A 26,988-nucleotide genomic window follows, 5' to 3' on the forward strand; every position below is an offset into this window, starting at 1 on the left:
ATAAAGACAGAAAAAATGCCAAAAAGAAAAAACTGAAAATAAAAAGAAATTGAAAAAAAAGAAGAAAAGGGGAAATGACCTGGAAAAAGTACCTAAAAATATTATAATCAACATATTTAACACATATTTAATTTAACATAATTAGTTAAAAAAAAAGTATATGAAAATTGCCTGAAAATTAGTTAAAAAAGAAAAAATGAAACAAAAATGAAATAGAAAAAACTGAAAAAATAAAATAAAAAGATTTTTCAAAATTAATTTTCCAGTCTACTAATTAAAATTAAAACTTGCAAAAGATGTCTGAAAGCAGCACAAGAAAAGTGATTTTGCGCCAGATTTCAAAGGGTTAACTTCATGGTCAGATGTAGGCTGGATGTTCCCTGAAAACTTCACAAGACTTTTGAATTTTGTGATGGATAAAAATACAGTATACATGTTATTTTATGATTTATTTATATATAGTACAAGTACAATATTTGCCTCTGAGATGTAATGAAATAGATGCATAGAGCAGTAAAAAAAAAATTAAATACTCAAGTGCAGTACAAGTACTTCAAAGTTGAGCTCAAGTGCAGTAATTTGAATAAATGCACTTAGTTACATTTCACCTCTGTCAACTAATACGATGGTTATTTGACTATTTGGCACGGTAAAAAAGGGGGGCAAATCATTGTTGTCGCTTTTCTGTTTTTTTAAGTTTAAGAAATAAAAACGTTTGAACTGGAAAGAACACGGATGAAGACAAAGATGATTGAAATGCGGTTCAAGTGGGAGTGAATCATCTCGCTCTGCGTCAACACTCTTTGTACAAACATCTGCTACGTCATTACGTCATGTTTGAACGTGGCGGCGCGGTACCTACCAAAAGTTTTCATTTAGCTGGCTGGCTAGCAGCGTTTGTTTGTTACATTTACACGGTATGAAAACAACTAATTATGTTTAAACGCAGTAACTGAATGGCACTCAATGTGTCAGTAAGTTTGGTTTCCAAACGGACCAAATACGGCTTTCATCGCGATATCTCATGACTGCGATGGTAAGTGAAACAAACCAGTAAAACTCAAAACAATCTGAGCTAACCGAGCTAACGGATGCTAGCAAGAAAATTAATTCACGTGCGTTAAAATGGGTTTGTGACACGTTTTTTTGGTTTATCTCTTTAATAGCACCCGGACGTTTAGAGCTTCACGTGTTGTGGAGATATTAATTCAGTGTGTTGTTGCCTCTGTTTCAGACCTGCAAATTAAGTGGTCTGTTCAGCATTGGCGAGGACTTTGATGATGAGGTGATTCCAGCAAACACACGTTTACTTAACTCACTCCCATACTGTATAATAACGAGCCTCCTTCTGTTAACCCTCACACTGCTTGTGTGTGTGTGTGTGTGTGTGTGTTTTTCTCTCCCAGGACCTGCTTGGGACAGACTGGACTGTCCGCACAGCGTCTGGACCAGCCGATGTGGCAGCTGCTGTGTCATCTTGCTCGCTCCGGGCTTCCTCTGCTGCTCACAGAGAGCCGGAGAAAAATTGCCTTCAGCAGCCTGGAGCGAGATCAGCTGCCCTGTGTAATGGCACAGCATCAATGAGCAGCACACACACGACTGCTGGACAAACTGTTGCTCTGGGTTTGAGACAGCTCTCCTCCTCCGCTCAGCCCCATCCCCCCACACTGAATAACTCTCAGCCTAATTTGGCATCACAACAGAGTCCTGCTGACACAGAGGGGCCGCCAAAGCCCTGCGTGGCTGAGGATGATTTTGATGATTGGGATGTTGACCTGGCAGATCTGGATGAATGCGACCGCCAGATGGGGCAGCCTCCTGCTCCAACCCCACCTGCGCCTGCGTTCGAGCCTGCATCTTCAGCCAAAATGCTGCGACCCCCGACCTGTGGAGGGATTCAGACACAACCTAATCGGCCCCTGAGGGACTTCAGCACCGCACGCCAGTCCTCATCAAGTCATAACCTACCTCCTAGGACCTCCTCTATGCCCCCTCTGAGATCCCCAAATCCCAGCCCTGCTTTCCCGTCAGCCCCTCCACAGAGTCCGAGTGTTTTCCCCGGCCGCACTGCGTCTTCTCCTGCCCCTAACCCCATTCCCAGGACACTAAACCGTCCCCAGCCGCCACATAGACCATTTGCAACTCCTGGACCCTCTCCTCAGGGCCGTGCCCTCTTTCAAACTGTCTCTCCAGCGCCTTCTTCCACCCCGTCTGTGAGCTCCTCCACTCTGAGCCCTCATCCCCTTCACACACCAGTCCTCACAAACCGCCTGGTCCAGTTGGTGTCAGCCTCCAATAAGCTTCCTAAGAAGAGGCCGCGCTCCGAGCCTCACCGGCCCAGGACCAGACGCTTCCCCGGCCCCGCTGGATTCCTGCCGCAGCAGGTTAGTCTCATTCAGGGCCGGTTCTCCTCCTCTGCCAGGCATTTAAACTTCCTGTTTGTATCTGTCTGATTTCAGTCTGTTGACGTTGCAGTGTTTTGAATTAAAAGCTCCAGGGCAGTGAAATCATCTAATCTCACCCACGTGGTCAGAAATTGTGCGGCTGCTCTGTGGTTTTCTCACCGAAGCTTGAATGAAATGACATTTAGAGGTTATGTGTTTGTTTTTCCACCACGGCGCCGTGTAATGATCTAACTCCTCTCTCTCAGCCGCAGGGTCAGAGCCTGGACGACATCGTGGTTTCTGTCCCTCAGACTCCAGCTCACGGTGTTGTGGCCCGTTCACCGAGCCAGGTAATGCACCACAGACAGAGATGTTAGGCACAAAACACATTACAGCTTGTTTTTACCGTGAAATGGTTTTTTATCATCTTATGAACTGATTGTTTTCTCGATCAACTGATTCCCAAAGCTTGACATATGGACAAGTGGACATATTTAAATGTCTTGTTTTGTCCAATCAACACTTCAAAATCCAGATTTATAGCACAGAGGGCTAAAAAACCCCAGCAAATATCTACACTGATGAAGTTAGAACCCCTGAATTATTGTCATTTTTACCAGAGAAAAATGTAAAGTGGACTTTTCTACATGCTTCTTTTCCTGAAGGCTGCTGCTGGTTAGAAAATATAGAAATATTAGAAATATATCATCTGATTCTTTAAAAAGAATAAAAGTCATCTCATATTATGCTATATCTTTTATTTAATTTACATAACAATACTTAATTTAACTATACTACTACTGTAACAGTACTTTATTTTTATACTTTACTTTATTTAACACTATAAAGGTTTTGTTAATGTTTTATTAAACTTTATTGTAACAGTAGTTTATGTAACTTTATTTCATGCCTGTAGCTTCTTTATTTGTAACTAGTTTATTTAATAATGTTGTATTTTAGATTTCAGAATATCAAGATACATATTTCGTATTGTCGTATAACCTAAAAATATTGTGATTTTTTTTTTAAAGCCATATCCCCCGGCCCTTCTGCTGGCCATCCCGACACTTAATTACACGCAGTGTTTCCTTCAGGTTCTCCTGGGGAATTCCTTCATTCAAGCTTGAAAGTGTTTTTTTTTTCTCTCTGAAACAAAAGAGTTTATTTTTCATATGTTTTCATACATATTTATTTCTGTGTCCCCTCCCCCGGCCTGGAAACGGAAGCTCTGAAGAAAATGCTGAGTTAGCATTTAGATAGTTCTGACGCGTTTGTTTTAAAGAGAGGCCCTTTGGGTAAGTGTAAAGTCTGCAATTCATTACTTCAAATGTGAATCACGCCCTCATGTATTATGAATTATAAAAGAGGATAATTGCTCCATTTGGCCCAAGCAGCAACCTCTGGGGCTGAAAAATGAAGATAACGTGTAACTGCGTTACCTTGAACGGCCACTTGAGGCCGGCCCCAAGAGCCAATCAGTCCCCATAGTCATCAGTGTGAAAAGCCCAACTTCACAGCAGGGGTGAGCGATATGGCCTTAAAACGATATCACAATACTTCAGGGTATTTTTGTGATAATGATATTCTTCATCATATGAAACAATACTGACAAATATTTTATTATTAATTTCAAGAACATACAATGAAATAAACTCCTCCGATATCTGGTGGCAATTTCACTTTCAGCCATGCTTGTTGTTGCCATACGTGACTGTATGATGTCATTATGCCAACAGGTCAACATATTGCCATTATCATAATATGAAGGTTTCCTAAAATTATTCGGTATTATCATGAGCGATATGATATGGCACGCCCCTAGTTTACAGCCTGGTACAAATGACAGTTTTGGTCTCTATATTAATTTCAAAATTCACGAGAACTAAACAGAGTTTTACGTTTTTGTTTTTGTATAGAACTCACTCATTTACCATTTATTAAGGCTTAAAGTTTCGGCCCCCCATATTTAAGGGCGGGCCACTTTGAGTGACAGGCTGTCTGAGAGGGATCACATGAGCCAGATCCACCCCTCGCTCCTCCACAGCTCCACCCTCTCGTCCAGATACTGTATGCTCACTTCTGATTCCAAAAACCAAACAACAGCAAGACCTCAAAACTGCAGTCCACAGACCAAAGTGTGACGTCTCAGTAGCCACATGCATTCTTTTATACAGTCCGTGGTTTGGCCTTTTTTCCCTACAATGTCGCGTTGTAGCGAGTTTTAAGTAACCACTGTCAGTGGGTTCGTGCATTGGTGGATGAGTTTTGTGGCAGCGTGTTGTTTGGGTTCCACATGGAATGAGGCTGAGTGCACAGGGGCGTCTGAGCTGAGCCATGCCGGTTAGATTTGTGTCCCAGCTCATCCCGACTTGCTCTGACATCGTGCAAAAGTGGACAGATTTTAGAGCCAGGCGCTGCAGTTTTACTCCCCACACACTGCAAGGCCCAGAGCATGATGGGAAATGCCTGGCTCTCAGCCGATTAAACAGCTGACTCAACAATGTGACGTTTCAGATAAACTTTTTATTTTTGTTGAATTTCAGAGATTTGGAATCTATTTGTCGTATTTGAAGTTTTTTTCTGTTAGCAGAGTACATGTTGTGGCTGACGGTCACGTTTTGCACTCAGAGAGACTAAATGCATTCATCATGAACAACACAGTCTGTTGTATATTAACACTGGACTGTTGTAATTATTTTATTAGGAATATTTCACAACACAAAGACTTGTGGTCAGCAGCCTGAGTGGGATGTGACGATTCTGTACAGATTTAAGCTCTGACTGTCGGCTGTCTGACTGATCTGCACTGAAAGCTGTTGCGTCTTTGACTGTCAGGCAGATGTTTTTGATTTATTTCTGTAGTTTGAGGGTGACAGGTTCGCTCAGTGGATTTATATCCAGCAGACTGATATGATGCTGATTTGCATGTCAGTTCATGTAAAATGAAGGTTAACCATGAACAGAAATTACAGATCGCCTGCACAATGTTTTAATAGGTCACTGTGTCATAATCGCTAAATCTGGAAACCGTGAACAAACTAATAAACCCATCTGATAAGACTTTAATGAATCAGTATCAAATCTAACAGGATGCGGGTGCTTCTGAAGGCTGCTGGAAGAGTCAGAAAACTGTCTGACTTGATGGCATCTTTATGTCACCGCCTCCTGCTGCATCCGCCTGCTCTTGTCTGCTGTCCAGGCGAGGTGCAGTTCAAGCTTGAGCAAGCTGCATGTCTCCTCTCCCAATGCATTCTGGGATAGTCTCCACATCTATGTAACGCAGAACAGGATAAGCAAGTGTTGGAACTGCATGAATGTGTGTTCACAATTTATTTTTTTGGCAAGTTATTGCGACAGGAGCAACAATAAATTTCCAAATATACATCACAGAGGAGCAGTAAGTAATCATTTTGCTGTCTGCAGATGACAAGACTTCTATTGTTTCCCGCAGGACTTTTGTTTAGACTTGCCAACAACAGCTCACAGAAAAATCTCTGAGTAATTACAACATGCTTTGATATTTCTGACATAACTTGAAGTCAGGTTTTGATTTCCTGAACACTCCAGGATGTTTATATCTGAACATCAGGAGCTTTTTACAGAGGTTGTGCCTTCAGAAGGAGACATTTAAGTGTTCCAGGCTGCGGTGTGAAATGAAGTTTCACACAATCTGATTGCAACGCGGCCACAGTGACCATCTGAGCTCTGTGAGGAGGCAGGGGGGATAAAAAGCTGATATTTTCAGCCAGGTCGTGCACAGTAACCGTGAGTCTTTGTGAGTGTGTAAACGGTTTGACTCGCTTTACAGGGCTCCAGCTCACAGACTGAAGAAGAGGAGTTCAGCGGCGGCGCCTGGGCAGCGATGAAGGCAGAGATGGGATTGGACGAGAGGAACCCCTCGTGTTTCCTGCACTCTTACAGCGTGGTCATGGTGCTCCGAAAGGTGATTACCTATAAACATTATGCATCTATTCGTTATTCAGTTACAAACAAACGGCAATAAAGTCCTGAAACCATTTCACATTTTAGTCCAGTTGAAGCAATAGGTGCGTTTTTTTATTTAGGTCAAGCAGTTGTTTTATTATCGATCCTCCATCATAACAGACTGTGTGTCGCTGCTGGAGGTCTATTGGCATAATCAGGACAAATGGAGCAGCCGCACCAGAGGTGTTTTGTAATTATAAACAGTACGATCACTCATCAATCACTCTAATGGAGACTCTGCTGTTGTCCCGCTCTCCCCGCGTGTCGACCTCTGTTGAATAACCTGCCAGTATTCAATCGCCGCGAGCGCTTCAGCGTGTTGGTTTCTGTCATGGCTGTTGACACAGGTTTCATTGACATGCACAGAGTCACTGGCAGGACAATCATTCAGGTTAAGCTGATTATATGAATCTCGGCTTCCTCAAAATCCCTCTTTCACATGAATAGACAAATGAACACAGACCCCTATTCACTTCTGTTGACTCAACTATAACATGTTACTAAATAATGCTCACTGCTGTTTATTTGTTGACAAACCTGGAGATGATGTGCTGATGTGAGGCTGTGATGATATTTGATTATTTGGTTATCAAATAATATTGGTCAGATTTTATCTGAATGAAGAAACGAACGGATTTACGTTACAATAAGAATTAAAAAACAATGTCCATCTTACTTCATGTTGAATTTCACCTTATAAGTTGGCAGTCTGGAAAGCATCCGAAGTACTTAAATTTTCAGTAAAAATCCTTTATTGGCAAATAGTTGATCAATGCGTTTTGACTTAAACAGTCGTCATCAGGGTATAAAATGCTCTGGGGACAGATGTTCAATTTAAAACTAATCATGAGGTCATGTGACAGAAGTCACATGGCATGTCAGTGACGCCCACCTGATTAAAAAAAAAAAAACACTTGAAAGACATAACAGTGAAAATATCAGATTTTTTCCCCCACATTTATATTCTAAAATCATGATTGCGATCTGTAGTTTTCTTTGTAGATGGGTGGAGATAATTTCATTTGTAACACGTTTTTAACCTCAATAAACAATCAGTGTCTTTCTGATTGTGGCCACCAGATGGTGCCAAAAACAGAATTTTTGCACAAATGGAGCCCTTTAAATAATGATATAATTACATGTAAAATTTACAGTTTAGTTACAACTTGTATAAATGCTTCAAGAATCCAAACAGTGTTGTTTTTGATGATGAATTTCATGGCAAGAATACAAGCAAATACATTTGTTACAGCTGCAGTTCAAATCAGTTGCTGAGAGTTTGGAAACGTTACTTATTTTCATACAATATCATTGAGGGAAAAAATAAAAACTACATCCTCACTCTAGATTATGCTCCTATGAATATTTAATATAATTACCGCTGAGGTGACGTTTCGAGCTACATGCTCTTCGTCCGTCTGATGAAGACAACAACATCACCTCGGTGGTAATTATATAAAATATTCATAGAAGCATAATCAAGTGTGCAGACTTATTTTTCTTCTCTTGTCCAGCACCTAGTCTTTTTGCCGGATGTGCGTGCTTTTGTGAACTTTTTATACAATATTATTGACAAATTGATTCCAGCTCAAGTAAAATGTTTAGGGCTTCAACTAACTAACTAACTAACTAACTTATTTTATTTAAATGGCCAATTTTATTTCAATGATTGAGAAGTACAGAACCTTCAAAATGTTCAGTTTACTATCATATGTGACAAAGAAAATCTGAAAGTCCATACATTTTTTGAAGATTATTTTGTGGGGCGTTTTGCCTGTATTTGATTGGACAGATATAAGTGAGAAAGGGGGGGGGGGAAGAGGGGATGACGTGCAGCAAAGGGCCGAGGCTGGAATTGAACCTGTGGCCGCTGCGGCGACGACAAGGTGCCTCTGTACAAGGTACGCCCGCTGTACCAACTGAGCTACTGGGGCCCCCAAATCTTTACATTTTAGAGGATTAAAAAAATACTGAAAGGATGTGTTGATGATCATAATTGTTTCTGGTTTATTTTCTGATCCTCCGAAAATCGATGAGTCATCAAGCACAGCTCCAAAAATGTTTACACGCAACGGTAATGCAGGTGGAAATCGATGTAAGCTCACCTGATTTCAGGTTGTAATAGGCTTTCACGGTCTGATAACCATCTCTGAAAATTTCACGGGATTAGGCAGTCATTATTGTTATCAGTTACAGCGATTCAGCGATGGGAACTGAAGAGTGTTCTGTGGTTGACCAAACGCTTTATCATAATTGAAACTTGAGAACATTTTATTAATAGAAGTGTGTTTAAAATGTCTGACAGGCAGCGGAGGAGCAGATGTACATGACATCCATCAGTTTTCATACCATGGCACACTGTGAAGCCACACTAAGGCTGTAACCCTGACCTGAGTTCCTCTAGAAAAGTTGTGAGTGAATTTATTTGATTCAGCGGCTGGTATGTTGTTTGTTTTCCCTCGTCGATGCAGGCTGCGCTGAAACAGCTGCCGAGAAACAAAGTGCCAAACATGGCCGTGCTCCTGAAGAGCATCATCTACACACACGCTGATGCCAAGGCTGTGTTTAAAGATCCAACAGGTATTGGACACACACACACACACACACACAGAAAATAAATACACTGGCTTATGGAAGGAATAAGTATCAACTTGCAATACAATATGCGCTATAAATAACTGAACTAGTGTGTTAAGAGAGATGTGAATCAAAGAGAGAGAGGTGGTGAATAACTCACCTGATTGATCTCCACATGGTGCGAGAGCTGAGTTCAGCTGCAGTTACATGTTTGATTACACACACACACACACACACATACACATGTATATACAGCATACACACATCTGCTGTGGAAGCTTCTCTCCTCTTTGCCTGTTTTCCTTCTCCTGCTGCGTCTTTCGCCGCTCTTGTCTGATCCTCCTCTTAAGATGAGCTGGTTGCCATGGCCCCCAGAGAGCAGTGGCACGAGGTGTGCTGATTATTAACACTCAGGAGTGGATGTTGTACTCAACACAGAACTTAAGTGCTTATTAGTGATTCAATTGCAGTAGATTGGCATCAGCAGTGGGTGGGTTTTAAGTGCTTTTGACACAACGAGGGAGCATTCTGCCTGTAATGTGCCACTAAACCTGCTGGAAGCTTTTGTCTCCAGCAGGCAGTTATCTGAGATGCCGCTATCCGTGGCGAAGACGCACGCCAGTGTTGAAAAGATTAGCCGATTAATCGATCAGCGGGCAATTCTTCACCAAATTTAAGGGCTGAAGTCATTTATCAAGGAAAACACACAAACATTTTCTGCTTCTTAAATGTGAGAATTTGCTGCTTTTTTTTCTCTGTGTAGTTTTTGTTGTCTCACTGCTTTTTGGGTTTTAGAGAATTGGACCGACAAAATAAGCAATTTGAAGTAGTCGCTTTGGGAAAGTTGTGTACATTTGTCACTATTTTCTGAAATTTTACGGAGTAATAGATAAATAGAAAAATTATTTTGTAAATAAATAGAAAATGAATGTTATTTGCAGCAGCATTCCCTGCTTCTGCTGCATCGATTTTGGTTCTTTTTGTAAAACTGTCCATTGTGAGTGTGATAATGTTGCAATAGTGCAATGCTCAATCAGTGAAGTGATCTTTTAAATGGAAAGCCCAGAATGAAAGAGGATTAAAGTGTTACTTTTCTTAAAGTTCCACTCCAGACATTGATAAACCCAGAAAAATGAATCCCTGTTCATTAAATTGCATATTTTGTTCATTTTTTTCCATCAGACAAATCCCTTCATGCTCTAAAATCAGATTCAACACCTTTGCCTCATTCTAAGCCGGGCTCAGACTACAGGGGATTTGGGCTGATTTATTCCTTATTCACCCATTTCAACAATCAGACGACGAATCTGATCTGGGACTGTAGTCATTACCGTTTTTTGGCCCATATTATCGGGTAATGTGAGAAGTTTACAGGTCCAGTCTTAAACCTCCTGAATTGCTTGCAAACTCATCGGGGCCGTCCCGGTAATTTCAAACGTGTTTGATATCTCGGACATAAAAATCTGGAGGATTACGGTTATGATAACGTCTATATTGAGCAGCTTACGGTATTGCCAAGCTATGATAATCATTTTAACCCTTGAGCTGAATGTTAGCTAGCATGCTGCTGTTGACACATATAAAACTGACTGTTAAAGTCTCACCTCCGGTCCTTGCTGAAGGACAGAAAACGTGTGTTGACGGCGTCCCCCAACCTTTTTCACAACAAGACTCTTTAACCCTCTGCTTTTGTTTTTCTCGCTGCAAAGCATTGTTACCATGACAGCAAGGTGTCTCATCACGTCGGTCTCTGCTTTGTTTACATCTGTTTCCCCACATGAGATCACTTGAGATGTTCAAAGATGAAAAGATGCAAAGATGAAGTAAATTGAAACTTAGCTTGCAAAATACCGATAGTAGCTAAATGCGCTTTTCCTTTGACACCCTTCGTTTTGCTTTAGCGTTATGAAAAACCCAATTCCACAAGTTGGTTCCTGAGGTTTGTGACATAACAAACCTTTGCTGTCTGAATCTGTTTTTTTGAGACTAATTGGTTTTTTTTTGGACCAGAAGAACTTAAACAAAGTTCTCAGAACCTCCTTTTTTGTGTCAGCAGCGCAAGAGCTAGGAAGTATTGTTGTTCTTAGAACGCCCTTTTGTATGTTGATTGGTTGAACACAGCCAGCGCAACACCCGCAACCACCATTTTTTAAATTTTTTTTTTTCATTTTTAACCTATGAGCTGTGTTATCAACAGACAACACAAACAACAGCTTGTAATGCAAGGAATTGGAAGAAAACAGACAAATGGACTGACGGCGTAGTGCATGTTCACTGAGCATAAATGCAGCCGTGGAAATACAACTAGCAGAAGCAACAAGGGTTTCTTGCAGAGGCAACATAACTATAAGAGCCAAACAATAATGCCAAACCAAGGCCAGACAAAATTGAAAGTAGAATGAAATGAGAGAGAAACAGCAACAAAAACAACCCATACCAATAAGAACAAATATAATTCAAAGAATATTAATAGGAAACAGAAATGATAGTAATGAAAATGAAACATGATCGAGACAGAAGAAAAAAGATAAATTAAAAGACAAACTAAAAGAGATAAATTAAAATAGACTACATCACATAAAAGCAAGTCTATAAAAATGGGTTTTAAAAAGCGATTTAAGAATAAGTGGAGATTACCTAAGTACATCTTAGACTTCCAACCGTTAATTAGTTTTAAATGATACTATTAATTTCTCTCAGTTTGGTGTTCATAATGTTTTTTGGCTGCAGGGGAGATTCAGGGAACGGTGCATCGGCGTCTGCTGGAGGAGCGAGTGGAGGAGCTGAAGGTCGGCGCTGTGCTCCTGCTCAAACAAGTGAGACTCACCTCTCTTTAAACTTTCATGATGCAGTTTAGTGTTTGTGTTATTTAAAATGTGTAGTGGTTACACGTCTATTTATGGCGTGCTCTGTGCACAGGTCGGTGTGTTTTCCCCCTCCCATCGTAACCATTACCTGAACGTGACTCCCAACAACCTGCTGAGGATCTACTCCCCTGATGGAGTCGGTGTGTCCTCCACTCAGCTCCCGCCGCTCATCCTGGTGAGCACCACGACCGTTAGCCATAAACAAGAATAGCACAGCCCAACAAATATGAAATCTGTCATCCAGAAATGCTCCGTCAACCTGTCAGCTGTCCCCTCAAAACAGTTTTTTTTTTCTCTCTAGGAGCCGATGTTGCTTTCACCCACTCGGCTTCCCACAGCCGGCCTCCGGGAGCCCGTGTCTCAGATGCAGCTGGTGTTTGACGAGGACGACGACGAGGGACAAGAAGGAGGGAAATGCTCAGAGAGAGGCGGAGACCCTCAAACCCCAAAAGACACTAGAGCAGACTCCGGCAGAGGCCCCCGAGAGCCCGCTGCAGCACCACAGGACTCAGGCTGGGATGCAGGTGGGGCGTCTAATTTGTAATAACACTCGTGATGAGAGAGATTAATTCCAGTCACATCCTGGGGTTGCCAAGTGTCAGGCTCCAGTAAAATTAAGTTTTGCTGAATAAAACAGCAACACCGTCTGGCAACGTTGTGAGACATTAACATTTGACTTGCTGACCCCAAACCAAATCTAACTGCAGCAAAACAAAGAGGTGTCTGAATGCATTTTTCTGCACTAAAGCTGCAACCAACCATTTTCAGTTAATTAATCAGCTTTTCCTGTTTTATTATTCAGTCAGTAAAAAAAAAAAAAGATGCACATGATGGATCACAATACAAAGTAGCAGAGTCTGAATTTGTAGTTTAATATGACATGATTAGTCTGATCAGCAGCCAGCTCATAACTATTCATATAATATTTATATGAAACATGGAGAAGAGCCAAGTTAAGCATTTTCGGCTGCAATAGTGAAATAGCTCGAGGGACTTAAATGTCATTCCATCAGTCAAAGACTCATCCAGAGTCACATATTCCAGACACTTTCACTCAATGGATTTTTTTATGAAATTTTGCACAATGTCCCTAGATGATGACTCCTAATGACTGTAATCCATCAACAGATAAGAAATTCCACTCAGAGGTATTAGAAAAATAAGATAAGACTTTATAGATCTTCAGGAGCTAAATACACTTGTAGTAGCAAAGAAGAAAAGAGACTAAAAAAAGCTTTTTAAATTCAATATATACTAATTGAAAAGAAGTTTAAGTAAAAATGGACATCTTTTCCACCCCCTAGTGTTTCCAAGTGGTGTTATGGGTGGCACAGCAGTCACAAAGATGACCAGATTAGGGCGACCTCTAGCTCACCTGGTTGAGCATGCGCCACATAAACTAAAGCCTTTGCAGCAGCCTGGGTTCGATTCTAGCCTGTGGCCCTTTGCTGTGTGTCATTCCCTCTCTCTTTCTAACATTTCCTGTCAATCTATAGCTGTCCTGTCAATACATGGAATCATCCAACAAAATAATTAAAAACAAGCAAACAAAAAAAAGACAACTGGGTTACTTATCATTTCCCTCAGAGTCTGGCATGGAGCTCCACTTCCTTTACAGGGTACAGAGTTTCCAGTTATTTCAGTTGTTCTGTCGTCAGTAACTGCAAAGAACTAACACTGATAATCTTCGGTAGCTGAGGATAGCCACTGATAGCTGCTTGGGAAAACAAACGTGCTATCTTCTTCCTGTTTTTGTTTGTGCAGTGGTTGACACACTTTCTTTGTGCCATAAATTGTTGAGAGATTGCACCCAGAATTGCATACTGAGAGCAAGGCTTTTCGTGAACCAAATGCCAGTTGTGTCATTATTCTATATCCATTACATTGTGCAGTCAACATTCACTTCATGTGTAGTTAAAGCAAAAACTGATCTATAGGGACACTACCTTGCTAAAAGTCTGCAAGTTAGAGTGATGAAAATTAAGCCAAAGTCTGAAAATGTGGAGCTGAGCTCGGCACGGCAGACGTTTTGACTTGTCATAGTAGGAAAAGCACAGATGTTGCTAAAAGCAGAAACGATGGCTCTGTTGTGTTCAAGTGCTTCAGTGAGAGTGACTGGGAGCAAGCATGCACAGGACCTGGATTCTGAAATCAAAGCAGCCAAATGGAATTCAGCCATCATTAATTTATTTACACCTGTGCTTTTCCTACTGTTCAATTGTCCTCTGTGAAAAAAGGCCAACAGCGGCTGTGGTTTAGGAAGTAGAGCAGCTCGTCCACTCGTCGAAATATCCATATGCAAGACACTGAACCCCAAATTGCTCCCAGTGCTCACACCAGTGCCTTGAATTGTACATCACTACCTTAAGTGTGTGTCTGTGTGTGTGTTTTTGTGAAATCTTTGGATAAAAGTGCTAATGCAGCCCATTTACTGTACAGAGAACAAACAGTTTGCTTGTTTGTTTCATTTTTGCTCGCAAAGTCAATAAGAGCAAAAAAAAAAAAAAAGAAAACCCCTTGTTTTTCATCCATTAATTTTGTTTTATTTGGTGTGCAATGATCATTACAGCCTCTTCAGGCAGAATGCATGAGTGTAGTTTTCTTAAAGCTAAAACAAGAACCTTTTTTTTCCTCACTTGATAAATTGACCCAAACAGTTAACTGAGTGGATTCGTTTTCAGAACAAGTGACTAATGGTTTGAACACTGCCCTGAACTGCTCCTCCGTTTCTCTGCTCTCTGCGTGGACTGTGCATAGCTCTCCTAATTGTAACTCTGTTGCAGTTCATGGTGATTTACAGAGCTGAACACTTGTATAAGAGACTGAGCATTGTTCAGATAAACACACTGTACACCGTCTTTTATTCTGTACACAAAACTACATTAAATTGTCAACAAAAAGACAAATGATTAAGGCTCAACCTCAGTTCACTGTTAGTCAGGGACCTCTTTTCCCTTATTTCCTGTTAGGACTGTCTGCCGTTCAATTAACTTTTAAGATTAAGGGTATAAGGAAATATCAGTACAGTTAGTATCGTAATATTATGTTCTATTGATTCTCAACAACACATCATTGATTTGGAATAATAATTTACATGCAAGGATTTGTGGCAGTGGTTCATTTTGTGTTGTAATCTATCTTAAGCCATTTGACGCTTCCACTTTAGTAGAGTACCATAGGAATGAGTCCGAAAACCTGGAAATAAGTTAGCATTTTAACACCTCTGTTTTCCTAGTCTAGTTTTTGATTAGAAGTTTGTGGTTAACACAAGCTTAAGAGACTTTCACGTTTTGTTCTACAACGTAAAATACGTCAGTGAATACCCCACTTGTGAATTTTGAAGCTTTTATGTATCTTAAAAACGGCAATTGCAAACAAGTGGCTAAATAAGACTACAGAACATCATTATGCTACAAACACTGCTTTACAGCCTCGTTGTGGTGGCAACGTTCAGTCGTGCAACCATAATGTAGTTTGTTAATAACCTAATGGTAGCTTTTTAATCTGGCAATTGCATGGTTTCAAAAATGTGTTCATTGGTGAGGATTATTTTGCTGAACAAAACATGTTTTTTTTCTTTTTTTTTTTGGTTGGACCGCAGCACGGGAGGCCAGTGTCATAAACACAAAACTCTGTGAGTGAGTGAGTGAGTGAGTGACTAACAAAGTGATGAATTTGCAGCATTGATTAGTTAGACTGATGGTGTGACGTTGCTGTTTCCCCAGTGACTCTTTTTCTTTGAAAATAAATAGGCTAAGACATGGTAGGCCAACAGAAGTGGGTCCTGTATTACTATATTCCTCATTCTCTGTAACCACAGTAAAATGACAGCATGGTGAAAATGGCAAGCTAGAGAGCTAACTAGTAATCCGCGGTCGTTACGTCAGTTGTGGACAGAGAGAGAGGATCCCCTCCTACCTTTGTTTGAGGAACAGCGGTTTCTGTGTGAAGCAAGCCTTACATTTATTTAGACGTTATTAACTGATACGTGTTACAGTGTCAGAATGGGTAGCACTGCCGTTATAAATAGAAGAAGAACATCAGACATTGACTGAAACTGAAGTGAATATTAGGTGTTACAGTGTCGGACCAGGTGGCGTCGTAATGACAGAATTCTCCTTTTGCACAACTATGATTATCATCGAGCCTGACTCTGATAGTGGCCGAAGGCAGCGCAGCCTCCGCCGGTCACACTGGGACGTTCATTCCAGGTCTGACTGGAGCTGAAGAGGGAGGATTTGTTAAATGATCAGAGGGTGACAGCTTCAGAGAAAGCAGCTCCCCTCCACTGTGTGACTGTGTCTAATGTTTAGTGTGTTGTTCTGCATTTTAACGTGTATTTAAGCTACATAAATTTTGGGCTGGACTGCATCAATGTGTTTCATACACCTCTGTTTCCCAGCAGACCCGACTATACACACAACACTATTAGGATCACATATTGAAAACTTTCATAACTAATTCCACGCAGGTAGGGATTTCTTTGTTTTCTGCAAGTTGCATTACACGTTACTTTATGTTCCTCGCTACACCTGTTTCTGTCTGTTGTGCAGATGATGACCTGGATGAACTCCTGGGAGAGTTACCCGAGGACACCTACAGCCTCTGATGTTACATCAGCAAACCTTCTGTACAGACTGTCCGCAATCGCTCAACCACAGTAAAGACGATATCCTTTGGTTTTCTGATGTCACTTCTTTAAAATCAGTACTGTCTGACCACTGAAGAACTTGTGAAAATGTGTAAATGTTGTAAAAAAAAATATTCCCTTCTGTAACTGTGTTCCTTATCCGCTTTATAAATCCGACAGGGAATAGTCTCAAGTTAATTTGTTCTTACTGTGTCATTTCTCTGCATCACTGGTGATTGATGTGTTATAAGAAACAGTCTCTCACAGCCAACACATGCTTATTAATTAATTACAAAAGCTCCAAAAATCAGCTTAGTTTGATTTCAGCTTCATGTCTTAAATTCTTATAAAGAATTATAATTAGTCTGGGATAATCTGCGTTTGTGTTTTAAGGATGCAAGCCCCTCACTTCTCTTCCATTCATTCATCCATTGTCGCACTTTACCTCAGTGACCTTGAAATAAACAACTACATAAACATTTACATGGCATTGATTTGCTCTTCGTGCTAAATGAAAGCAAGGTTTCTCTGTTAGTTTTTGTCCTTGCGCTTCATTTTCAGTCTAGTCTGTTCCTCAGAACCTCGGAGTAGAGTAGATACACTGTGTGACCCGGCTTGTTTGCCATGCATTAAGAGGTGTATCCAAGGTTTTTCGGGGAGGGAGTGCAGGGAGGTAGTTTCAAAGTCCCATGTGGATTGCTTTACCAAAAAAAAGTGTTTATCCAGGGGAGCAGGGAGCCAGAGCATCAGGGTGGAGTCTCACTGTGACTAACAGGCTCTTATGGAGGCTTTCCCAACAGGATCCAGACTCCTCCACTTCCCAGCCTCACTGTAAAAGATTCAGGTTAATCCTCTGCCTCTTTGTCATTTGGTGTATAATGCAGCTGCTAAAATTGCCTGGTTCATGTTAAAAAGAGACAGAATGGAGATGATGAAATAGGTTGCATTTTCAGTCATCCCAAATGTTATTTTCTCTTAGTTTTCCTGAAATAAATACAGTTTACAGTACAGCCTGTAAGTATTTGGGCAGTGATACATTTTCTGTTGTTTTGGCTCTGTGCTCCAACACATTTGAGCTCACATTTCACTGTTCAGTAACTTTGTGGTTTAGGTGCTGACTTTCAGCTTAAATGTAATGGTGTTTACATCCATATGGACACAGTGTTGGAATCGCAGCCTTGAAATGATCCCACTGCTTCCAAAACTGTGGAAAAAATAGCCCATCGGCTGCAACCTTGATATGGATTTTTTTTAAAGGGACTGTACACCCAAATTTCTCACTTACCCCAGTGGTATCTAGCCTTCCAGACAGATTTTTTTCTATGTTTTGAGTCTCTTAACTTTTTCTGTAGCGCTCAAAGTACAACAGCAAAATTTCTTTCCAAAACAGTATCTGGTAACTGTAGATAATCCACACCTGTCACTGTGAACAGTTTTCAATGAAACCACTTTATACTGCAGATAAAGGAAATGTTTTGGGTCACTTCTGTGGATTACAGTATGCAGAGTAACAGTGACACTATTTCTAGAACAAGAAGTTGGTGTTTTAAGCAGCACAAACCTGCATGCATTGGAAAAACTATCTGTATATAGATTTCTTTTTTGTCATTTGGTTCGAGCAGCCTTGATTTATCGGGCTTGCAACCATATGAGTAAGCAGAGCCAACGTTGTTAACCAAGAACTGATGTTAACTCCCTCAACTTTAAACTATAAGTCATAACTGTAACCTCAGATCCAATGTGCTGCCGTACATGGAGCCTAAAAACAGGAAATCTGGGCTGTCGAAATTCTTTAAGACTGCACTGTGACCCTTAAGATTCTAGGGGTCAGTGGTTTCCGACCTTTCTGACTTGTGAGCGCTTAAGGACTAGAAACACCAAACCCACATCAAAGACCAAGTGAAACAAAGGCCAACTATTGCCGACTATCTCACGTTGCCTGTGCCTCGGCCAGGACGTTGCACTTAAACACACCGCGTAGACGACACTCAACAGCCAACAAGCACGCATGTTCTGCTCCCTGCATGAGAGGAAATAGCCCTCCATACCAGCAGGTGGTGGTAGCAAAGAGGTTATGGAACACCGGAAGACTGACAGGAAGGATTCAAGACTCTAGTTATCACATTAACAACACAACCTGATGTTTAAAGAGCAAATATTTACTGTGGGCTAGCAAAGAACAGGGCAAACAATTACGAACTGTTTCTGCTAAAGAGCTCAATGGCTAAAAATATAATCTTTGTTGATGTAACAAGTTTGTTTTGATCGCATTCTCGCTTAACTTTGGCTGTTTGTTTACTTTCCTCACATCGGTTTCTCCTCTCGTGCACTGAGTTGAACTGCGAGTCAAAGTGATTTTATTCACCAACAGGCTCCGACATGGATTCAGCATACTGAATCAGCAGACTAGTGCCAACGTTTGTGCGACAGAGTATCACAAGCTGCCCTATATTGACAGACAGGCGACTGAATGTCAGCATGGTCTGTCAGAGCCTAAAGATGAAGCTTTATCAATTTTTACGAGGCCAAGAGTTTACAGTATTCAGGAATTCACAAAATTTTAAGGTGTGGATAGTAAAATAAACCAGAATTTTTTTTAGCAGAAATGTTTTTTTTTTCTGCTTCCATATTCTCTTAAACATCTCTCAACCCTTCACAGTGATGTTGGCAACCACTGCACTAGAAAACTAATGATTAATGATAATGCGTTTAAAAAAAACCAAAACTTTTTATTTGTGCTACACAATATTATTTCCTAAATTGTCTATAGTTTAATCCTTTGTAGAAGAAATACTGATAATGTCCTCTTCAGGCCTCTTAAAATCAAACAGTCAGAGACAGAAACCCCATTCTTTAATTAAACTCCTCAGGACATTAGATTAAATGGATAAGATTGAACGTCATTGTCACTGCACTGAGAGATAACAAAAAAGTTGAGCATCTAACCAAAGGTTCAAGAAGCAGTTATGTACAGAGCGATATAAAAAAAAGGGGTAGTAAGTGGTAGATATTAATTCTAATGGTTGACAAGCCAAAAACACTGGAGACCACTGCAGTACATTATGTACATTTTTCATACATACATTTTACATTAAGCATAATACCAGCAGGGGGTAGCATTTAACACCCTTGTCTGCAGTTCAGGTCCTAGTGGACATCATTAGTCAAGTTCATGAGCTTATGAGAGACAGTTAAGAGACCTGATGATAAAACTCTTAATTGGAGGGAAACCTAATTTGACCAGAACAAGTCTCTTTGAAACTGTCTATCTTTATGTGCAGACGGGGTTGCTCCTTCCTTTATCTGCACATCAACCAATTAAGACCTTCACAAAAGGAGAGGAGGTGGGGGCTCAGTTCCAGCAAGTCTGCAGCTACTCTGCTCATACGCTGGAATAATTTGCCCTTCAACTTCAATCGCCTCTCGCCAGAGGTAACAATCAACGGTGCCCAGTCTTGCCAACTCGGGTACTTACACATCCTAATTATCTCTCGTGTAAGAGCCTATTATTTTTCATAATCCATTAAGATAGTCCGAAAATGTAATTACTCTTTCAGTCCCGTCATGCATATAGCACAAAAGTGCCTACTGACCCCAAAAATTTAAAGATTGAGAAAAGATTTTTTATCTGTGGTTTATTCGGGTTTAGAGTCCCAAGAGGAGAGAGAACTTTCTCATCTCTGATGTAAAGTACTGTTAACTCTCTGAGATTTGGATGAAACACCTTGAAATATCCAACAACCATCTTTTTTTTTTTCTTTTTTTTTTTTAAAAAAAAAACAAGTTCAACCTCTCGTTTTGCGACTGTTGACTCGCAATAGAAGTTAAATGGAAATCTGACTTTATGGGAAACGACTTGAACATGCTTTGTACAATAGAAGCTACAAATGAAAAGCAACATGGCCCATTCATAAAAAAAAACTGTCAGTTATTAACAAAGTGTAATTTACACCAATTACAATAGGACAAAAGACAGGTGTTTCCTTATTAAGTTCTGGTAAATATTGTAGGATAAAAACAAACAGACATGTGTCTGAAAGGTCATTAATAAGGAGAAACATTGGTTGACAAACAATCTTACCTCAGGGTCAATTTAATAACTTCTGGACCTTTTGATCATGTTACATTATCTTTCTCGGCAGATGGAGTTCCCAGTTGTCAATGACTTTGTTCAAATTAACTTTTTTTACCCGCTGAGCTCTTAAATGACATCTTTGCTAGCTTAAATGTTGAGGTTTGAAGGTCATTCTACACTTTGGAAACAGCACTTGACAAAACTTCAAGGTCCATTTACTTGGTACTCTGGAGTTTTTGATCATATAGAAATCAGGTTCGTGAAAAGTAGGCTACCTTTCCAAGGTCGTGATTGGAAAAGCTTTTAAGCCAAAGTGGACAAGAAAGTCAAGGTATAAAAGTGCTTAGAAGAATTGGTAACTAGAATTCTTTCACAACCAGGCAAACGCCATCTGTCATTAAAGAACATGCAACACTGGAAAGCTCCAAAACAGCTGCCAAATTGACCTTGAACTCGGATTTCTCGGGTTTTTTTTGTCAACTACTGTTTCCAGGGTCAAGAATGAACTTTGAACCCTGATATTAGACAAAAATAGTGTTTTCTATCCACCATTGCATGGCAGTTTCCTTCTATACAGTTCATATACCGTGCATACATTTACATACAGTGTACTGCTTATATACAGATGGGTGGCACATTAAAGGGAAAAACCTTGAATAAATGAGTTCAGAAACAAAGCCAATGCATATGTTTCCACACAGGGCAGAGGGGGTCATCGAACTGTTTGATGAATATGAAAATGTTGTGAATAATTTGCTTTGGCGTTTAGAGTCACCGGATCTCATTTTTTTCAAACAACATTTTGACGATCATCTAAAACACATGAAGGAATGTTTTATGCAAGACTGATGCTCATACGTCCAACAACTCAACACACACGGAGAATCTGTGCTGAGATTATGTAGCACATGGTGGGTTTACCAAGACCCCTCTGTGGCTTTCTCTTTAATTTGTCATCTGCATGCATACATTTGCTTTGACACCTCTTAACTGTATGACTGATTATCTGCTGTCAATGTTAATCCGAGTCAAGAAGGCAAATGTATGCCTTTACTCTGCGACAGAGAATAAACTCAGACTCATATTTCAGAGTGTTGCACTAAGCGTTTTAGCATTAATACCTTGCAAATTAAAAAGAGAAGAATATGGTAAGGCTAACAAGGCTTCTGCCTATAATAATCCTGTGGATGGAAAATTGGCTGGATGGATAAAGGCAGATAAGATTGCTAAAGCATAAAGCCTTATTTTCAACCCTGGAGACTGTTTAATCCCTGTAAAACTACGCTCATTACCTCGGTGGAAAAAGGGGAGATTTGCTTAATTAAGTTGTTAAGAAACCAGCAAACCCTGCAGCTGTCTGAGACCACAGCAAATTTCATTTGGGAGAGAGAATGTGTGATCGACTGACAGTGTGTGTGTATGTGTGTGTGTAGGCCTGTGAGTGTGTAAACGAGTGTGTGCTTAACAGAAGAATGAAAATAAGATACTCTTCAGTCTTCACTGTCAGTTAGCGTTTCTGTATTGCTGCAAAGTGCTGAACTTAGTCTGAAAGTTCAAAAATGATGAGCAGATACCCCAAGATGCATATACAACATAACGTCTTATAAGAATACTGACAGTATGTAATTTGAATACAGATTTATCATAAATAATCATTAAATGAATGTATGCATTGTTAGTCCATCCAAAACAAATGTAGCGCAGTTTCGACATTTGTGGCCACAAAATGTGTAATTTTATTTTGAAAGATGTGAAAATGTGACATATTTGTTTTGTTTCTACATTAGAGACTGTCGCATACATCATTATATTGTTTTTTCTCCCTTTATAAGAAAAATACCAACCTTTGAAAGTTTTCACATTTTCTGATTTGACAAAACTCATTTACATGTAGCAATATACAAATAAAAAAGTTGTAGATATTACATATGTTTCACACTGCATTAAATTGTCAACCATTTCCCAGATTTTGTCTGTTGTTTAGTTACATCTCCTTGCTCATCATTTATTATCATAATCATATTATAAGATTATATGTTGTACAAATGTTATATCTTCATTGCTTTTATTTTGTAACAATTCCCTTCCTGTCGCCATCTCTTGATTGTGGTTCCGTCCGGACACCTGCAAGTTCATAAGAGAGTCTGTATATTGTTTAGCTCATGCCACTCTGAAATTCGCTTTTAATACTTGTTTAATGGATTAATTAAAGTGGAAGACAGTGGGACGGAGGATTAAAGAAACCCTGGCAGCACCAAGCTGCGACAGAAACGTGAGGTGGATACTGGCAGCAGGTGAGCTAACAGGTGAGCTAACAAAAGGTAACATTAGCTACAAGAAACACACTTGCTAGCAATAATTAGCGCAATATTACGACGACTACGACGCAGAAATGAACTCGTGGCTTTCTAAAAAGTATTATAATGATAAAACCGCCCTTAAGTTATGGACAGGGGAGCAAAGTTGTCATGCAAATTAAATATTGGTGTGCTTGTCGTGTGTTGGGCTAGGCTACATAACCTGCTAGCTATCGGATAATGAGTATGGCTAACTAATTTAAAAGGCAAAGTAACTGGTGTATCAAACTAGGTTAACTTAAGATAAACAACAGTTAACTAACCATAGATAATATAAACTAAAACTTGGTGGAGGAATTAACCCCATCTTTAATGACTAACAACACTCATTTACTAATTTTTAATTTATCTACTGTTAAATCTTAAGTTAACATGAAATAAATATTACTGGCTGGTTGGAAATGGATGGCAGCCCATGTAATGTGACTAAATTAAGCTTTGCACTTATGACTGGCTGTCATGAGAATATATCATGTGGGCTGCCCATTAATTTTTAATCAATTAAAGTTATGAACTGATAGCCTCGTTATTTTTAGAAAATGATTGACAGCATGTTTACATTTTACCAGAAGTGAACCTGACTTTTTATTTTGACGTTATGTGCTTTATTTGTTAATTCCAGATTACTGTTGTGGGAAGGCCTGTTTGTTGCTACTTTTAAAAATATCAGGTTAATGGCTGCACTGGTATGTTGAAATGACCTTTAACTCAAGCTTTTACAGAAGATGGTTAGTTGTAAATGGTGCAGGTGTAATGCATGCATGTAGTGTCAGCTTGTGTTGCTGATTATTATAAAAATATACGTGACTTTTTAAAATTTCTAGAGAGAATTATAGTTAATCCCAATATGAATCAGCAAAACATGCATGTGAGTGCAGGCTGGCTTTCTTCATCATCAGCCCTCACTGATTAATTGATGACTCTTGAAGAGAAAATCAACCGGCTGATTTTATCTTTTCACAGTATCTTGTATCAGGGTCTTTGTTGGCAAAAAGTAACATAAAAATCACTGTATAAATTATTGCATAGATTAAACCTTTATTGGAATTTAATTTGTTGACATAAATAATGGTCAGAATAATTTTCCTGTTTAAACAATTATTAAAATTTTTAAATGATAAGGAGCAGCATTAGTGACCAAGTATGTGAACGCCACAGTGCAAGGAGTTTTTTGTTGCTCTCCATGTACAGTTTTGAGAACAATATTCAGGAAGATAGACATAGACATACAGCTAAAATCAGAGAACAAATGAGGTAAAAATGAAGATAGAACTATAACGTACATACAAGCTGCTGAAAAAAATAAATGAAAACAGTAGCAAAAAGCAAACAGAAATGTACAATGTCTATATTCAAATCAAATGTTTGTGTAAACAAGAATAAAATAGTGCAAGGGTACTGGCACAAATATTAAATGATGAATGTAACTGGTTACTTAATATACATGAGGTAGGTGTTTATGCATATGTATGCATGTGTTTATTGGAATTTGTAGCCACAGTGGATGTTTAAGTGTTGCATGGATGTTGCATGAAGATTGCTTTCTGACACCATATGAATGATTTACCTGGTCTTCAGAATGATAGCCTGTAAGAAGACACTGAGCTTGCCTTTGGTTGTCTTGCTGTATGGTCCTCTGTAGCGCCCAACAGAGGGGAGACATTGGAACAGATTTTGTATTCAGGGTGTGAAATAATGTTTCCTTCTCTCTCTGTCTTTGTCCAGTTTGGTGGCCAGAAGATCCAAACGAGACAGTGATGGATGTGCAGAGAAGAGACTTGGTGATTTCAGTGAAGAATTGGGTCAGCAGCTCTTCAGCTGAGGCAGGTTGAACTTCATGTTCTGATGCAGAAATTTCATCCTATCTGGGTCTTTTTATTGATAAAGTCAATTAAACCAACAATATTGGCCGAGAATCTAACTCAGGTCAATTGCGTGGAAGGCTGCTGTGCTAAACTCTATACCAGCAATGCCTGTAATATTTAGTCACATTTACATCTCCTGGATACCTCTCATTTATATGTTAAAACTATTTACATTTTGGTTGTGTTGTGTAATAATTGTTTCTGTTGATACAGACATAATGTTCACTTTCCAGTGTCCCTCATATGTTTGCTGAAACTTCCTGCTTAGTCACAATCCTTTAACCCATTAACACCCGGATTGATGTCAGTTTTCTTGTGCAGCATTTAGATGCCTTTTGATTGCATTGGAACCTGTTAAACCTGAGAAATTGGTTTGATTACTTTCAAAAACATGACAAAAATGTAATGAGCAACTTGGCAAGAAATGTCTTGCAAAATTAGTAAAAGCTGACAAGAAAATGATCTGAAAATTAGCTGGGAGGATTAATAGATATTATCAAAAAATGAGGGAAAATGTCCAGGAAGGTATATTTATAATTCTCGTGATAACATATTTAACATTATGGTACAGAGTAATTTAAAAAAGAATTGTACTTTTTTAGTGCTTGCTTGAGGTTTTTGTTTGTTTTTTTTTTTTTTACTTTTTTGTATATTTTCAGGTAATTGCAACTTATTGCAAATGTCTCGCCAATTTTTGTTCTGTTTCTCCTATGGCTTTGAAAGAAATCAAGCCAATTTTCTCAGGTTTCAAATACTAGCGTTGGTATGAGTGAAAAAAAGACAAAATACTGTATTGTTTAGTTTTTTCTCTCTATATCTGCCATAATCTGATTTATTAGGCTTTTAACTTTCTTCCTAAAGTAATGAAGTGAAATTCAGATTAATTGTAAAAGATCATGTTGACAGCCTGCCTGCTCTGATTCAGCCCAAATACCCACCGAAGCAGTTTTCTCTTTTACCACCTTTTAACACCCTCACACCTCCCTGTCTCCTTTAATATCTTCACATAGTGACTCATAATTGATAAACACACTGCTACTCAGAGAGATAAAATGCCTGAAATTACAGGTATAGGTGCAGTTTCAGTGATTCATTTCACATGACAAACACACTCTTTGTACTTATTATTCCCTTTACATCCGTTTCCCTCTCCCGTGAATGTGATGTTATGTGTCTGAATTACTTTCCTCTGTGTGACATTGCTGTGCAGCCTGTGTGACCACACTTCTTCGCTCGCTTGCTCTTTTTTTAGTTTTCTTATCTTATTTTTGTCCTCATCCCTCCCTTCAACCTCCTTTACTCCTCCGTCTCTGCTTCTGCTTCACTTCCCATGACATACACCCCCCCTCTCTCCTCCCCAACCAAGCAACCACCACTGTTTCCCTCTGTACTATCTGCCTCTCCGACAACCTCCCGTTTTGCATCCATCCATCACTCTGTTTGTGGTCACGGACGATATGTGGAAATATGAAAGGCTGAGAGACAAATGAGAGTGGGAAGGAGCTGGTGTTGAGGAGGAAGGAAACATTTTCAATAAAGAGACTTTGCTGTGGAGAGAGCAAAGGAGGAGAGTGCTGTCTTCCCTCCTCTCTTTCTCCCCCTCCCTCCTTCCCCCCCCCCCCCCTCTCTCTCTCTCTCTCTCTCTCTCTCTCCCCTCTCTCCTCTCCGTGTGAGCATGTGTGTTGGTGTGTGCGCCTCCCGTCTCTCCCGGCTCCGCTGTTGTTCGCCGCCGCCACAGATGAGCTGGGAAGAGGAGGGAAAGCGGATGTATCTGGCCAGAGGAAAACGGGAGGAGTTTGGATTCGGCATGCGAGACTAACCAGTGGCTCTGACCATCAACGGCTCTCCCTTTCTCTCTCTCTCTCTCTCTCTCTCTCGCTCTCTCTCTTACACACACGCACAAACACACACGTGCGCTCTCAGACTCACACACACTCACACCGGCTGGATGTCTTCTCACTAGGCTGAACGAGAGAGGTGCTTAGGTTTGTCATTAGTTGGGTGCACAGGAGATCCTGAGAAGCTTGGACGTATGTGTGTGTGTGTCATTTTGCGTGCACACTCATGCATGAGAGAGTTACCGCGTGAGTGTGTGTTTTTGAATGGAGATGAGTCGGGACGTTATATACACAGAGGCAGCTTTGATTGGCTTGCGGCTTAAGTGACTCTCACCTCTTGCTCCAAGTGTCACAGAGGACTTACCTCTGGGATTTTTGTCAATGAAATCGAGCAGTCACAGAGGGCGACAG

The 26,988-nt window shown here is 40.0% G+C and overlaps 1 protein-coding gene across 1 annotated transcript; it reads left to right on the forward strand.

Moving 5' to 3' along the window:
• Window positions 1-867: 867 nt before the first annotated feature.
• hrob (homologous recombination factor with OB-fold) lies at window positions 868-16,902 on the forward strand. Its single transcript, XM_042505142.1, has 10 exons — window positions 868-1,036; window positions 1,235-1,285; window positions 1,407-2,384; window positions 2,651-2,734; window positions 6,193-6,327; window positions 8,840-8,948; window positions 11,676-11,761; window positions 11,865-11,987; window positions 12,114-12,336; window positions 16,366-16,902. The coding sequence occupies exons 1-10, from the start codon at window positions 1,025-1,027 to the stop codon at window positions 16,419-16,421; spliced, it is 1,857 nt and encodes a 618-aa protein (XP_042361076.1). The 5' UTR covers window positions 868-1,024; the 3' UTR covers window positions 16,422-16,902.
• Window positions 16,903-26,988: the final 10,086 nt, after the last annotated feature.

This window comes from Plectropomus leopardus, chromosome 17, assembly GCF_008729295.1.
Source record: "Plectropomus leopardus isolate mb chromosome 17, YSFRI_Pleo_2.0, whole genome shotgun sequence".
Lineage (NCBI taxonomy): Eukaryota > Metazoa > Chordata > Actinopteri > Perciformes > Serranidae > Plectropomus > Plectropomus leopardus.

Excerpts from the sequence above, each read along its gene's own strand:
- hrob (XM_042505142.1), top strand. Across the intron at positions 1,286-1,406 it reads GCGAGGACTTTGATGATGAG|GACCTGCTTGGGACAGACTG; the intron begins GTGATTCCAGCA and ends TTTCTCTCCCAG. Across the intron at positions 2,735-6,192 it reads TGGCCCGTTCACCGAGCCAG|GGCTCCAGCTCACAGACTGA; the intron begins GTAATGCACCAC and ends CTCGCTTTACAG.